The sequence below is a fragment of the Nycticebus coucang genome, chromosome 2 (genome assembly GCF_027406575.1).
Source record: "Nycticebus coucang isolate mNycCou1 chromosome 2, mNycCou1.pri, whole genome shotgun sequence".
In the NCBI taxonomy this organism is placed as follows: Eukaryota; Metazoa; Chordata; class Mammalia; order Primates; family Lorisidae; genus Nycticebus; species Nycticebus coucang.
The window spans coordinates 8,396,583-8,412,957 of record NC_069781.1 but is presented as its reverse complement, the minus strand read 5'-3'; the positions used below and the strand labels follow the sequence as shown (position 1 = coordinate 8,412,957).

Here is a 16,375-nt window from a genome sequence, read left to right as displayed (position 1 = left end):
CTCCCCTGCCTGAAGCCTTAGCTCCCTCATCTGTGAAATGGGGCTAAAGAGGGCAACCTCCCAGGCATCAGAAATGCTAGGAGAGCCTACACAGAAGAAGTTTGAGGCTGCAGTGACCTCTGATGATACCACTGCACTCCAGCCTGGATGACAAGTGAGACCCTGTCTCAAAAAGAAAAAAAGGGGGGAGGAGCTCAGCGCCTATGGCTCAATGGTTGGGGCGCCGGCCACATACACCAGGTCTGGCAGATTCGAACCCAGCCCGGGCCTGCTAAACAGCAGTGAAAACGACAACAAAAAAGTAGCCAGGGCTCGGCGCCTGTGGCTCAAGCAGCTAAGGCGCCAGCCACGTACACCTGAGCTGGTGGGTTTGAATCCAGCCCAGGCCCGCCAAACAACGACGGCTACAACCAAAAAATAGCCGGGCATTGTGGTGGGCGCCTGTAGTCTCAGCTACTTGGGAGGCAGGAGAATTGCTTGAGCCCAGGAGTTAGAGGTTGCTGTGAGCTGTGCTGCCATGGAATGGGTGAAAGCTTGAGACTCTATCTCAAAAAAAAAAAAAAAATAGCCAGGTGTTGTGGCAGGTGCCTGTAGTCCCAGCTACTTGGGAGGCTGAGGCAAGAGAATCTCTTAAGCCCAACAGTTTGAAGTATCTGTGAGCTGTGACACCATGGTACTCTATGTAGCATGACAGCTTGACACTCTGTCTCAATAAAAAAAAAAAAAAGAAGAAAGCCTACAAGGAAGCTTGCCCAGTGCCTGACACATGTCCAGGCCCTCAGCAACTGCTGTGACCATCCTGACTCTCCTTAGTGCCCCATTTCTACCTGCCTCACCAGACCTGGGTCCTGATCTGCTTTCTTCCTATCCTCCCTGTCTATCCCAGTGCTTCCTAGAAAGACTGAGAATGGGAAACATTTGGCATTTGTAGAGAGGTCTTATATTTGAAGGGTTTGTCACTGTTGTGGCATTAATATTATCAATAATCAGATGGCCCAGTCCCATCATCTCGGTACCCTGTTTCTTTCCCAAGAGAAGCAGACCCATTGGACCTGGGTATTTAAAACTTGGTTTAATGGCTCGACGCCTGTGGCTCAAGCAGCTAAGGTGCCAGCCACATACACCTGAGCTGGCGGGTTCGAATCCAGGCCGGGCCCACCAAAACAACAATGACGGCTGCAACCAAAAAATAGCCGGGCGTTGTGGCAGGTCCCTGTAGTCCTAGCTACTTGGGAGACGGAGGCAGGAGAATCACTTGAGCCTAGGAGTTAGAGGTTGCTGTGAGCTGTGATGCCATGGCACTCTACCCAGGGGGACAGCTTGAGGCTCTGTCTCAAAAAAATAAATAAAACTTGGTTTAAAAATCTAGATTCTGGGGCGGTGCCTGTGGCTCAGAGGGTAGGGCACCAGCCACATATACCGAGGGTGGCGGGTTCAAACCCATCCCTTGGCCAAACTGCAACAAAAAGGTGGCCAGGCATTGTGGCACACCCCTGTGGTCCCAGCTACTCGGGAGGCTGAGGCAGGAGAATCGCCTAGGCCCAGGCGTTGGAGGTTGCTGTGAGCTGTGTGACGCCACAGCACTCTATCAAGGGTCATAAAGTGAGACTCTGTGTGTACAAAAAATTAAATAAATAAATAAATAAAATCTAGATTCTGGGTTAGGAAATTAGGTATAAAATAAAAGCAGTATTTAAAAAAAATACCTAGAGGGTCAGTGCCTGTAACTCAGTGAGTAGGGTGCCAGCCACATACACCAACGTTGGTGGGTTTGAGCCCAGCCCAGGCCTGCTAAGTAGCAATGACAACTGCAACCAGTAAATGGCTGGGAATTGTGCCAGGTGCCTGTAGTCCCAGCTACTTAGGATGCTGAGGCCTGTAACTCAGCGGCTAGGGCGCCAGCCACAGACACCAGAGCTGGCGGGTTCGAATCCGGGGCCTGCCAAACAATGAGAACTAGAACCAAAAAATAGCTGGGCATTATGGCAGGCACCTGAAGTCCCAGCTACTTGGGAGGCTGAGGCAATTTTTGAATCGCTTAAGCCCAACAATTTGAGGTTGCTGTGAGCTGTGACACCATAGCTCTACCAAGGCTTTACCAACATAGTAAAGCTCTGTCTCAAAAAAAAACAAAAAACATAGAAAAGACTGGAAGGCTATTTTTTTTTTTTTTTTTGGTTTTTGGCCGGGGCTAGGTTTGAACCCGCCACCTCTGGCATATGGGACCGGTGCCCTACTCCTTGTGCCACAGGCGCTGCTAAGACTGGAAGGCTATTATTCAGTGAAAAGATGATCATGGGTAACCCTGGTGGTTGTCTTACAGGGGATTTCTTTTTGTTTATTTGGTGACAGAATTTAACTTTGTTGCCCTTGGTAGAGTGCTGTGGCATCATAGCTCACAGCAACCTCCAACTCGGGCTTAAGTGATTCTCTTGTCTCAACTTCCCAAGTAGCTGAGACTATAGGCGCCTGCCACAACGCCCAGCTATTTTTAGAAATGAGGTCTCTCTCTGGCTCAGGCTGGTCTCTAACTCGTGAGCTCAGTTGATCTGCCCACCTTGGCCTCCCAGAATGCTAGGATTACAGGTGCGAGCCACCACACCCAGCTCTAGGGGATTTCCCCACCCCCCATGCTTCTTCTCTTTTTTTTTTTATGAGTCAGAGTCTCAAGCTGTCACCCTCCCAAGTAGCTGGGACTACAGGTGTCTGCCACAATGCCCAGCTGTTGTTTGGTTGTAGTTGTCATTGTTGTTTGGCACGTCTAGGCTGGATTCGAACCTGCCAGCTCCACTGTATGTGGCTGGCGCCCTAGCCTCTGAGCTGCTTTTGTTTTGCTTCCCCCCGCCCTCCCTCCATGTTGAAAGTTCCTTATGCTTTTTTTTTTTTTTTTTTTTGTAGAGGCAGAGTCTCACTTTACTGCCCTCGATAGAGTGCCATGGCGTCACACGGCTCACAGCAACCTCCAGCTCTTGGGCTTACGTGATTCTCTTGCCTCAACCTCCCGAGCAGCTGGGATTATAGGCGCCCGCCACAACGCCCGGCTATTTTCTTATGCTTTTTTATATTTTCCAGATGTTCCCTAGTGAACATCTAGTAGCTTTTTCCTCTCCTTATAGTCTTCCAGACCATTGTAAGAACAACCTGCCTTGGCAGGCTGAGCATGGATGACCAAAGACAAGAGGCCTTCCCACGCTGATCTTGTTGCAGGCCTCCTTTGTGGCACAGGCTGGATTTCCTGAATGTGGCTTCTGATCCAGTGCTTTCCAAACGTGGCTAATCATTACTGTCACCAAAGTCACATGTTAATAAGATTCCCAGGCTCTGCTGGAGACTAGCCAAGTTGGACCCTCCAGGGGAGAGTCCACTGTGGCTGCTGCTGCCCTTGTTCACTCCCCTACATGTACACAACCAGAGGTGACTTCCCAGGAAGGTCTCAGTGTGACCAGGCCCCCTGGGGGTAGAGAGCAGCACGTTCTCTATCCTCTCTCTATTTGGCCCCTTCCCCAGGAGCCTGTCATTAGGCCCACATGTGTGACATTTGGTCTTCTCAGAGAGCTCCTGGAATCCTATATACATGCAACTGTGTGCACACATGACGAATTTTTTTTTTAAACGACAGAGACTCGTTCTGTTGCCCTGGGTAGAGTGCAATGGCATCATCCTCAAACTCTTGGGAGCTGGGACTACAGGCATCCACCATAATGCCTGGCTAGTTTTTCTTTTTTTTTTTTTTTTTTTTTTTTTTTGAGACAGAGTCTTACTTTGTCACCCTCAGTGGAGTGCTATGGCGTCACAGCTCACAGCAACCTCAAATTCTTGGGCTTAAGCGATTCTTTTGCCTCAGCCTCCCAAGTAGCTGGGACTACAGGTGCCCACCATAACGCCTGGCTATTTTTTGGTTGTAGTTGTCGTTGTTGTTTGGCAGGCTCAGGCTGGATTCAAACCTGCCAGCTCCAGTGCCACTGAGCTACAGGCACTGAGCCTAGTTTTTCTATTTTTAGTAGAGCCAGGGTCTCCCTTTTGTTTGGACTGGTCTTGAACTTCTGAGCTCAAGCAATATAGCCACCTTGGCCTCCCAGAGTGCTAGGATTACAGGCATGTGCCACTGTGCCCTGCCATACCTGGAGAACTTTTAAACTTAGTTATTTGTTTCACAAAAGTGAGTCCGTGTTATGCCCCCTTTGCATTTTGCTTTCCTCGTACTTTGCAGACACCCCTTCAGGTCACTGCTGCAGCTTGACAGTGGCCAGTTCCGAATGAACTGGAAATTTCACACAGGCACTTTTCACTCTCGTCATTCAGTGGACAGACTCCAGTTAGGAATCCCCAAATGCTCTTACTGGAATGCAGGGGTGGGGCGGGGCAGAGGGCAGGGAGGCTGTACCAGGGATGTTCGGGGTGCCCTAAGCTCACATGCTCAGTCTTCCCACATGTTAGATGGTAGACTGTGCACCCCACCCGCAGTGTCATTTCCTAGCCAGCGGGTGACTACATGGTTTCTGCAGAAGGGCAGTTGGCTTGTGGAGTGGTCAGGCTTTGACTCCCAGCTGGATTTGAGGTGGAAATGTGGACAATGGTAGAATTCTCATTGTTGTCTTCTGCGGACTCTGGGTCACCTGAGAGCCAGGCCACTCTGTGGTAATCCCCTTCTGTGGGTCCCTTTCAGGTTGAATCATGATTCCGGTGACAGAGCTCCGCTATTTTGCGGACACACAGCCAGCGTACCGGATCCTGAAGCCGTGGTGGGATGTGTTCACCGACTATATCTCCATTGTCATGCTGATGATTGCCGTCTTTGGGGGGACACTGCAGGTCACCCAGGACAAGATGATCTGTCTGCCTTGTAAATGGGTCACCAAGGACTCCTGTAACGACTCATTCCGGGGCTGGGCAGCCCCTGGCCCAGAGCCCACCTACCCCAACTCCACGATCCTGCCAAGCCCTGAGGCAGGCCCAACGGGCATCAAGTATGACCTGGACAGGCACCAGTACAACTATGTGGATGCTGTGTGCTATGAGAACCGGCTGCACTGGTTCGCCAAGTACTTCCCCTACCTGGTGCTTCTGCACACCCTCATCTTCCTAGCCTGCAGCAACTTCTGGTTCAAGTTCCCACGCACCAGCTCAAAGCTGGAGCACTTTGTGTCTATTCTGCTCAAGTGCTTCGACTCGCCTTGGACCACACGGGCCCTGTCGGAAACAGTGGTGGAGGAGAGTGACCCCAAACCCGCCTTCAGCAAGATGAACGGCTCCATGGACAAGAAATCATCGACAGTTAGCGAGGATGTGGAGGCCACGGTGCCCATGCTGCAGCGGACCAAGTCTCGGATCGAGCAGGGCATTGTGGACCGCTCGGAAACAGGCGTTTTGGACAAGAAGGAAGGGGAGCAGGCCAAGGCACTGTTTGAGAAGGTGAAGAAGTTTCGGACCCACGTGGAGGAGGGGGACATTGTGTACCGCCTCTACATGCGGCAGACCATCATCAAAGTGATCAAGTTCATCCTCATCATCTGCTACACTGTCTATTATGTGCACAACATCAAGTTCGACGTGGACTGCACGGTGGACATCGAGAGCCTGACAGGCTACCGCACCTACCGGTGTGCCCACCCTCTGGCCACACTCTTCAAGATCCTAGCATCGTTCTACATCAGCCTGGTCATCTTCTACGGGCTCATCTGCATGTACACTCTCTGGTGGATGCTACGGCGCTCCCTCAAGAAGTACTCGTTCGAGTCAATCCGTGAGGAGAGCAGCTACAGTGACATCCCTGACGTTAAGAACGACTTTGCCTTCATGCTGCACCTCATTGACCAATACGACCCACTGTACTCCAAGCGCTTTGCTGTCTTCCTGTCAGAGGTGAGTGAGAACAAGCTGCGGCAGCTGAACCTCAACAACGAGTGGACGCTGGACAAGCTGCGCCAGCGGCTCACCAAAAACGCACAGGACAAGCTGGAGCTGCACCTGTTCATGCTCAGCGGCATCCCTGACACTGTGTTTGACCTGGTTGAGCTGGAGGTTCTGAAGCTGGAGCTGATCCCCGATGTGACCATCCCACCCAGCATCGCACAGCTCACTGGCCTCAAGGAGCTGTGGCTGTACCATACAGCCGCCAAGATCGAGGCTCCTGCCCTGGCCTTCCTGCGTGAGAACTTGCGGGCGTTGCACATCAAATTCACTGACATCAAGGAGATCCCGCTGTGGATCTATAGCCTGAAGACGCTGGAGGAGCTGCACCTAACAGGCAACCTGAGCGCCGAGAACAACCGCTACATTGTCATCGATGGGCTTCGGGAGCTCAAGCGCCTCAAAGTGCTCCGGCTCAAGAGCAACCTGAGCAAGCTGCCACAGGTGGTCACAGATGTGGGTGTGCACCTCCAGAAGTTGTCCATCAACAACGAGGGCACCAAGCTGATTGTCCTTAACAGCCTCAAGAAAATGGTGAACCTTACTGAGCTGGAGCTGATCCGCTGTGACCTGGAGCGCATCCCCCACTCCATCTTCAGCCTCCACAACCTGCAGGAGATCGACCTCAAGGACAACAACCTCAAGACTATTGAGGAGATCATCAGCTTCCAGCACTTGCACCGCCTCACCTGCCTTAAGCTGTGGTACAACCACATTGCCTACATCCCCATCCAGATCGGCAACCTCACGAACCTGGAGCGCCTCTACCTGAACCGCAACAAGATTGAGAAGATCCCCACCCAGCTCTTCTACTGCCGCAAGCTGCGCTACCTGGACCTCAGCCACAATAACCTGACCTTCCTCCCTGCCGACATCGGCCTCTTGCAGAACCTCCAGAATCTGGCTGTCACGGCCAATCGGGTGAGTGGCCCAGCCACGGCTCAGCATGTGGGCTAGTGGACAACTGGTGGACAACTGGCCATGGCTTGGGTGAGATGCTCAGGGGGCCCAGTGCCCAGGAAAGTTAATACTCCTGGGTGTGGAGTCCTCACTGAGGTTTTCAGAACCACCAGGAGGGAGTTTGTTCAAGATGCAGATTCCCAGGCCCCACCACAGACCTGCCCAATCAGAATCTCTGGGGTTGGGGACCTGTCTTGGCCACAAAATGCTGTAGAGTTCTCCTGCCAGGAGAGATAGTGTGGCTAGAGAGTGCTAGTCACCAAGATGACCTTGAGCTGGGTTCTTCTTCGGCCTGAATGTGCATGGGCAAAAGGTCCAAGGCAATGGTTCTCTCCCAGAGCAGTTGGTAGAAACAGGACTTAGGCCTCAGCCTGTTACAGATGAGATTTGGAGCCAAGGGGCCAGTCTGCAAGCACCAAGAATAGAAACTGTGAGTGGCCAGTGTTGGCAGAGGTGAAACCAGGTGGTGCAGCTCTCAGCATGGCTCTTGCCCCCTCTCCTTTGCACTGGGGGTGGTGAAGGGCAGAGTTGAGCTTACATGGGGCTGACTTATCAGTCTTTCTGGAGAGGAAATTGTGCAGACCATTGCTGCTGGCAGTATGGGAAGCCATGCCCTTGAGACGCCCTCAAAATGCCCTTGAAACTGTAAATGGCCCCTGTGTGCCAATTCCTTGCCCAGCTGGAGAAGCTCCTATCTAAGAGCATCTTGGTGAAGGCAGGTGAGGGTAGGGTACTCCTGTGGCTTTGTGGTTCAGCCTCCACAGAGGAAACTAAGCCTCAACCAGGGTTAGTTGGGGAGACCTCCCTGTCTCTCCTCCCTCGTGCACCCCTCCTGGGGACCTACAGGTCTTCCTAGACCTTACTTTCAGGTGACATTTTTGCAGTGAGAGGGGAGTGATGGAAGCCTGAGGCCAGGGTCCGGGAGACAGAGGAGAGCTGATTCGGCCACCTATTTTAAAAAATGAGACAGGGCTCGGCGCCTGTAGCACAGTGGTTACAGTGCCAGCCATATACACCCAGGCTGGCGGGTTCAAACCCAGCCTGGGTCAGCTAAACAACAATGACAACTGCAACAAAAAATAGGCAGGTGTTGTGGTGGGTGCCTGTAGCCCCAGCTACTTGGGAGGCTGAGGCAAGAGAATCACTTAAGCCCAAGAGTTTGAGGTTGCTGTGAGCTGTGACATCACAGCACTCTACTGAGGGAGACATAGTGAGACTCTGTCTCAAAAAAAATGAAATGAGACAGGATGGCTCGGCACCCGTAGCTCAGAGGTTACGATGCCAGCCATATACACTGGGGCTGACGGGTTCAAACCTGGCCCAGGTCTGCTAAACAACAATGACAACAACAATAACAAAATAATAGCCAAGCGTTGTGGCGGGCACCTTAGTCCCAGCTACTTGGGAGGCTGAGGCAAGAGAATCACTTGAGCCCGAGTTTGAGGTTGCTGTGAGTTGTGATGGCACAGCACTCTACCCAGGGCAACAAAGTGAAGGTCTGTCTCAAAAAAAAAAAAAAAAATATATATATATATATATATTATGAGACAGGGTCTTCCTCTGTTGTCCAGGCTAGGCCTATGGCATCATCATAGCTCCCTGCAGCCTCAAACTCCTGGCCTTCAGCAACCCTCCCATCTTGGCTTCTCAAAGTGCCAGGCCAAGCCATCACATTTGTTCCTGTGACATAGCAGCCCTAAGGCAGCCCCTATTGGTTTATTGAGCCCTTACTCTGTGTCCCTGCTGTGTCGGTCATGACACTGCCATATTCCTCCCCCAAACACTGCTGAGTCCTTGCAGCAGGAGCCATCTGCAGCAGTCTCAGACTAAGAGGAAGGGGGTCCCTAAAATGCCCCATCCAATCCTTCTTGGGTCCAGGACAGGACTCGCCTTCTCTAGCATCACCCATACTGGAGGGTCTGGGCCCTCCAGACCTCTGACAGCTCAGAAGCTATCCACTTCTCCTCCTCAAGGTCTTAATGCCAGGTGGCCTGTCTCCTCTAGATTCGGGACTCTAGCAAGTCCTTGTCTCCCTACCCCACATGATCACATGATGAGATGGGTATACATGATGGGTATACATATACCAGGGCAAGGTTCAAATTTCAGGTTATTTCAGGTCTGGGGCAGGCCCACTGATCAGGAAAATTGGATTCCCCTCGGGGGAAGCCAGGCTTAGAACGTACCAGACAAACCTAACCCCTTCTTTAGTATTGAGGGGGGAGTCCCAGTGCCTCTCCACAGCAGTGTTGGAGCCAGATGGCCTCTAGAGTTTGCTTAGACTTCATAGACAGCTCTGTGATACCTGCTCTCTGCTGTGCTAGGCTTTCCAACTATGGCTGGTGGGGGGAGCCTGCAGCTGGGCTCCCCATCCTGTCCCCCACCCCCACCTCCTCACACCAAGCTTGGCTGTTAGTGTCATGCCTGGTGGCTGAGGTCACCCCTCAGGAAAGGAGCTGGCGGCAGGCTTACTGTCCCAGAGGAAGGAGATTCTCTGGATACCCTGTTTAGCACACTGCTTAATCATGTCCTGTCCCTATTCCCTGGAACACCAGAGGCCTTTATAGGGGAAAAGTTAACTGAGCCAATCCCAGGCAGGTGTCTCCTTTTTTTTTTGGTAGAGACAGTCTCACTTTGTCGCCCTCGGTAGAGTGCCGTGGCATCATACAGCTCACAGCAACCTCCAACTCCTGGGCTCAGGCGATTCTCTTCCGTCAGCCTCCTGAGTAGTTGGGACTACAGGCACCTGCCACAACGCCTGGCTATTTTTTTTTTTTTTTTTGGTGGTTTTTGGCCAGGGCTGGGTTTGAACCCACCACCTCTGGCATATGGGACCGGTGCCCTACTCCTTGAGCCACAGGTGCCATCCCACGCCTGGCTATTTTTTTGTTGCAGTTTGGCTGGGGCCGGGTTTGAACCAGCCACCTTCTTTTTTTTTTTTTTTAATTTGGCCAGGGCTGGGTTTGAACCCGCCACCTCCGGCATGTGGGACCGGCGCCCTACCCGCTGAGCCACAGGCGCCGCCCGCCACCTTCGGCATATGGGGCCGGCACCCTACCCACTGAGCCACAGGTGCTGCCCAGGTGTCTCCTTTTAAGTTAGAGGCTTGAGCCCCTCTCTTTCCTCCCCCTAGTCCTTGATGGCTCCTTGAAGCCACATTGATATGTGGTGATTGGGTGGGGAGGAGTGTGGCTGGCCCAGGCCCCTGGGTGTTGCTTCTCTTGCTAATGAATGTCTTGGCAAGGCAGGTATTTATTTGTTCACTCACTTGTCCAGCTGTGGACGGAAGTGGTAGGGACATGGGGATGAACAAGGCAGTTAGGACACGATGCCACAGAGCTCTGCTGGCATGCAAGATTCTTGGGAACACGAAAGAGTAGCCTGGGGCATAGAGTGAAGCACATTTCACCTGGCCCCTGAAGAACCAGGAGGAGGCAGCCAGGTATTTACAGAACAAACCCTTTTATTAAAAGGGGTGCAGCAGAGAAAGAAGAGGTTTCCTTGCCTCCTTTGGTGCTTAAAAAATCAGAAGGCCACAGTTCTAGTAGGTTCTTTCTGGGAGGAACTAAGAGCTGGTGGCTGAGTGGAAGTGTCCTGGAATATGGGGGTTCCCTGAGGGCAGAGGTCAAGCTATGCCCAGGGCTAGTAGGAGGAGCCTGTCCTCACTTCATTTCAGGTGTCTCTTTGTCTGATCCCCTTGCTGGCCATAAGCTCTGACTGGTAGGATCATGGCTTTTTGTTTGAGGCCTGATGAATAGCAAGTGTTCACCAAACCCTTGCTAACTGTGGATGAGGGAATGAGCTGACCTATGGTTTGGTTCCTCTTGCTGCACAGAGGGGGTAGGTGTGAGGGGCAGGAGAGGTTGAAAGCAATTAGGAGATCATGATTAGTCATCAGGTGAGGGACCAGGGCCTCACCTGGCCAAGGCGGCTAGGGATGGAGCATTGTAGACAGATTGTAAAGAGACTTTGGAGGTAGAATCCACAGGACTTGGGAGTTGGTGGGTGAGGGGTGGTCTGGGTGACTTGGTGTTTCTCATTTGGCCACCTGGGTAGATGGAAGATTGTTGAGACAGATGCTGGAACAGGCACAAGTTTTCAGAGAGGTAAGGATGTGTCCCGTATAGGTGTCTGGGGCCCTACGATATCCCAGGAACGTTTTGGCATTGGCTTGAAACATCATCCTCTCCCCAGGCTCATGGGGAAAGAAGGGTCCTGGACAGGATCACCAGGGAGAGAAGAGAGGGAGAAGGACTGGAGTTACCTCCTGTGTAGACAATGGGGGTGGGGAGGGGACCAGAGCATGAAGGCTCACAGTACACAGGGAATCAGGTGGATGAGAAATGTTGTGATGCTGGTATCTCTGGCCAGTCAAGGAAGGATGGAGGCAGGGGCTGGGTTGTGGTGTGCTGAAGAAAGAAACAGCATCTTTCTGGATGGTTGGTCAGGAAGGCTGGGAGCCAAGGAGCAGCCCCAGAAGGCTCGTGGGAGGACTGTCTGCTCCAACACCCAGGTCCACCAAGGCCATTTCATTGCTGATGGGGGAGCCACTGCAGTGATCCCTGAGGAGACAGGAGATCATAGGGTTGAGTAATGGGAAACTCTTCAAGCCTTCAGTGGGCACATGATACTTCAGCAGAGAAGGACGGGTACAGAGGACATATGTGACCATAGTGGGGAGCTTGTCTTCATGCCATCTGTAGAGAGCACATTGGTTCTAGGCAGTATGTTGTGGGGAGGAACTAAGAGCTGGTGGCTGAGGGGAGGGAGACTTTCAGGGAGGCAGCTCTGGAGCCATACTGGTCTCCTGTGCACCCCAGCTCTGGCATTCATTGGCCGTGCCTTTCCCGCTGTCCTTGAGCACTGTCTGTGTCATCAGAGGAGGCCATGGGGTGGGAGTGGGGCCTTTCTGGGAAGGCAAATAGGTGCAATAAGCTTAGGTCTATAGCTGATACATACAGAAGCGTGGGAAGGAGCTGGTATTCAGGAGGGTCTTCTGTGAGCAGGAGACAGTGCGGGCGGCCCCACTCTGGCCCCGCAGTTTGCTCCTTGTTCCACCAGCAATCTGGATGGTTAGCAGAGTATGGGCTGTTAAACCAGGTTCAGATCTTGGCTCCACCACTTACAGGCTGAATCTGTGGGCAAGTTAGCTTCTTTAGGGCCCCAGATCCTCCATCTGTCAAATGGGAAATGTTCACAGAGTGATTACAGGTAGTTTTGATGCCTTCAACCACTGATAGTAATAATCCCTATGTGCATTATTTTTTTCTTTTACACATACATATCTGTGATAAAGTTTAAAAATTAGGCATAGTACTCGTAACACTTCGGGGTTATTATTATGATTATTATTATTATTTGAACCAGGGTCTCACTTTGCTGCCCTCAGTAGAGTTAGCAGAGTGCTATGGCGTCACAGCTCACAGTAACCTCAAACTCTTGGGCTTAAGTGATTCTCTTGCCTCAGCCTCCCAAGTAGCTGGGACTACAGGTTCCCACCATAACACTTGGCTATTTTTTTGTTGCAGTTGTCATTGTTGTTTAGCTGACCCGGGCTGGGTTCGAACCCGCCAGCCTGGGTGTATGTGGCTGGCGCTGTAACCACTGTGCTACAGGCGCTGAGCCTTTCAGGGCTATTAAGTAAAATAAGGGCTACTCGAACACAAGCACTGTGATACTGCAACAGTTGATCTGATGACCAAGAGAGCTACTAAGTGACAGGTATCAAAGGCAATATGGATATGCTGGACAAAGGAATGGTTCAGATCCTGAGCAGGACAGAGCTGGACACTGTGTGGTATCATCATTCTACTCAGAATGGCACACAATTTAAAACTTATGAATTAGGGGCTGGGCACAATGGCTCATGCCTATAATCCTAGCACTCTGGGAGGCCGAGGCAGGAGGATCACTTGAGCTCAGGAGTTGGAGACCAGCCAAAGAAAACAGCAAGACCCTATAGCTGGGCACCTGTAGTCCCAGCTACTTGGGAGGCTGAGGCAAAAGAATCGCTTAAGCTCAAAAGTTTGACGTTGCTGTGAGCTGTGATGCCCTGGCACTCTACCGAGGGCCACAAAGTCAGATGCTGTCTCAATAAATAAATAAAATAAAAATCTTAAAAAAAAAGGAAAGAAAAACAAGCTGGGCGTTGTGGTAGCTAGCTACTTGGGAAACTAAGGCAAGAGGATCACTTGAGCCCAGGAGTTTGAGGTTGCTGTGAGCTATGATTACGCCATTGCACTCTAACCTGGGAAACAAAGTGAGATCCTTTCTCTAAAAAAACAAAACAAGACGTCTCGGTGCCTATGGCTCAAGCGGCTAAGGCGCCAGCCACATACACCTGAGCTGGCATGTTTGACTCTAGCCCGGGCCCACCAAAGAACAATGACAACTGTAACCAAAAAATAGTGGGTGTTGTGGTGGGCGCCTGTAGTCCCAGCTACTTGGGAGGTGGAGGAAGGAGAATTGCTTGAGCCCAGGAGTTAGAGGTTGCTGTGAGCTGTGATTGATTACATGGCACTCTACCCAGGACGACAGCTTGAGGCTCTGTCTCAAAGAAAAAAACGAAAACAAGAAAAACTTATGAGTTGTTTCTTTCTGGAATTTTCCATAGGGAAAATTATTGTGTTCACATTTGACAAAGTCAGAAGGTACGCTGAATGGCCAGTAGCAAGCCTTCTGCAGTCATGCTTACCCTGTGACTTGACATATGGAGAAACAGGCCCAGGAGGACACACTGACACAGCTGGGATTCTCACCTTATCAGTGAACTCTCTCCAGTTCTCAGAAGGAATTAAGGGGGTAGCATTTTCTCAGCGTGCTAGTCTGCTTTTATAAGTCATTCTTAAGGGTGGTGCCTGTGGCTCAAGGAGTGGGGTGCTGGTCCCATATGCCAGAGGTGGCGGGTTCAAACCTAGCCCTGGCCAAAAACCAAAAAAAAAAAAAAAAATAAGTCATTCTTAAGCTGGGCAGGACCAGTAGCCTGGCCCCTGGTGAGCCCTGGATATGGAGGGGTGGTAGCTTCTCAGGGTGTCAGGTCCTGGGAGCTGGTGCGGATCAAGGCAGGCCTGGCCCACCCTCTCAGAGCCACAAAGTCCATGGACAAATGGAAGAATCGGTGGTCTGAGGAGGGACGTGGCTACCAGGTGACCCAGAAGGTTGAGGAAGGCTTCCTAGAGGAAGAGACTGGAGACCCAAGACTTGACCTACAGGCTGTGCTGGTCCTGGGGATCAGAAATGGGGAAGGAGGGAAGGGAACCCAAAGGCACCCACCTCACTCTTGCCCCTGCTCCTTCCCTCCAGATCGAGGCACTTCCCCCGGAGCTCTTCCAGTGCCGGAAGCTGCGGGCCCTGCACCTGGGCAACAATGTGCTACAGTCGCTGCCCTCGAGGGTAGGCGAGCTGACCAACCTCACACAGATTGAGCTTCGGGGCAACCGGCTAGAGTGCCTGCCTGTGGAGCTGGGCGAGTGCCCGCTGCTCAAACGCAGTGGCCTGGTGGTGGAGGAGGACCTGTTCAACACGCTGCCACCTGAGGTGAAGGAGCGGCTGTGGAGGGCTGACAAGGAGCAGGCCTGAGCATGGCCAGCCCAGAGCAGCCAGCAGTGGGACCCCAGGCCAGGAGGGCCAGGTCCTGCTCCTCCAGAGCTCCTAGACAAGCAGGCCCAAGTCTCGGCCAGGCAGGAGCCTGGGGCCACATGTGAGTCGGGCCAGAGCGAGAAGACGGTATCTGCGGGGCTGGCCCCTTCTCTCCCTCTGAGACTCACACCTCCCAGGGTAGGCACCTGTTGGGGAGACCAGAGACCTCGTTGGGCCCAGAGCATGGTGTGTGAACAATCGGGTCTCTTCTCTGGAGGCCATCTCTGCCCCAAAGGCTGAGCTGCCATTGGAGGTCCTGGGACACCTACTTAGCTCTTGGTATTTATTTTTCTCCACCTCCTGCCTCCTTCCTCCAGGTAACTTATACATTCCCAAGAAAGTTCAGCCCAGATGGGAGGTGTTTGAGGAAGGGTGGTCTGTTTCCCCTTCTTATTTAGCGATGCCGCCAGCATTTAGCGCCCACCCAGAATTGAGCAGAGCAGTCCAGGGCGAACCAGCCCCAGGAGGGTTGTTCCAGTGGTGCTGAGCTGGGCTCTGGCGGCCCATGGGAGAGCAGGTCGCCAAGTGGGAAGGCCAGGCTTAGGTCTCACCTTATCAGTTTTTGTGGCAGATTTTTTTTAAGTCAAAAGAAATGTTTTTCTTTTCTCTTTTTTTTTTTTAAAGGTTTGAAAATTGATGATTTGGGTATAAAAAAGAAAAATACTAAAAAAATTAAAAAGACACTAAAGGCCAGTGAGTTGGGGTCTCAGGGCGGGTTGAGCACAGCAATGAGACATTAGATTGCGTTTCCTTTCCCCGGGGTGCAGGATGCAAGCTGTAGGCTGTCTCCCCAGTCTGCTGTGACCTTGGTCCAGGAGTTCTGTTTGTTCCTCTCTTCTCCTGGGGTTGGAATTTTTCTTTGGGGGGCTTTTTTGGTGTCTTGTTTTCTTCCTCCTCCATGCCTCTTGGCAGGCGTGCGTTTCTGTGGCTGTCAGCCAAAGGGAATGCTCCGAGCTGCCAAGAAAGGAGGAGACTTGGGCTGGCTAATCCCTGGATGAACGGTGCTCATTCTCCCCCGCTCCTTGCACCCACACCCCTCTCCACGCACAGTGTTAAGGAGCCAAGAGGAGCTACCACGCCTGGACTCTGTTTCCCCACCTCATGTGTCACAGGTGGGGTCTAGGGCCACCATAGGCCTCTGCTGCTTATATCAGCCCTGTCACCACCCGGTTCTTCATGAAGAGAGACAACTGGAAGTGGAGTTGGGCACGGGGAAGTCACCGCTGGGAAGGCAGGCTCCCCAGTTTTTGGTTCCAAGCCAGTTTCTATCCCAGACGCCTAACGCACACATAGCCAGTTAGCGCCTGGTGGCAGGAAGCCACCCTGCTTTAGATCAGTCACTTGGGTCCCCACCTTAGAAGGGTCCCTGCCTTAGATCAATCATGTGGACACTAAGGCACATTTTAGCGTCTCTTGTCTCAATTATTATGTTCATCTGTCCGTCTGTTTTTCGCATTGTGTCTTGGATGTAATCCTCAGAAATAATGCACACTAGCCTCTGACAACCACGAAGCAATCCGTTACATGTGGGTCTGAACTTGTAGACTCGGTTCCAATATCAAATAAATCTATAATGAAAAGTAGCCTTTGGAGGTCTCCTTGTCGTGGGGGGCCTGCTGAGTGACCATTTCTCGGGCATCTACAGAATAGTTCACTCTGCTCATCTGTGTCCTGTGAGACTGAGGTCCTGGAGGCAATGACTGGTGGCTATGAGCCAGGCCGCACTTCAGGGGCCAGGGTTAGGGGACAACCAGGAACCTCCCCACAGCCAGCACATTTTCTGCCATCTCAGCCACCTGTGGTTTGGGCCCTAAAGGGTTTGGATGAGCAGGGCTGGGAAAGGAAGCACCGACAGGAGAGCGTCCTG

The 16,375-nt window shown here is 52.1% G+C and overlaps 1 protein-coding gene across 6 annotated transcripts in view; it reads left to right on the top strand.

Moving 5' to 3' along the window:
* LRRC8A (leucine rich repeat containing 8 VRAC subunit A) overlaps positions 1-16,082 on the top strand; it is a 40,730-nt gene extending 24,648 nt beyond the window's left edge. For all 6 annotated transcript variants that reach the window (XM_053560125.1, XM_053560135.1, XM_053560153.1 and 3 more), the window contains 2 exons: positions 4,667-6,831; positions 14,173-16,082. In XM_053560125.1, coding sequence (XP_053416100.1) covers positions 4,675-6,831; positions 14,173-14,448 — 2,433 coding nt within the window. In that variant the 5' untranslated portion in view covers positions 4,667-4,674 and the 3' untranslated portion in view covers positions 14,449-16,082. The remainder of the gene's footprint in view (positions 1-4,666; positions 6,832-14,172) is intronic.
* Positions 16,083-16,375: the final 293 nt, after the last annotated feature.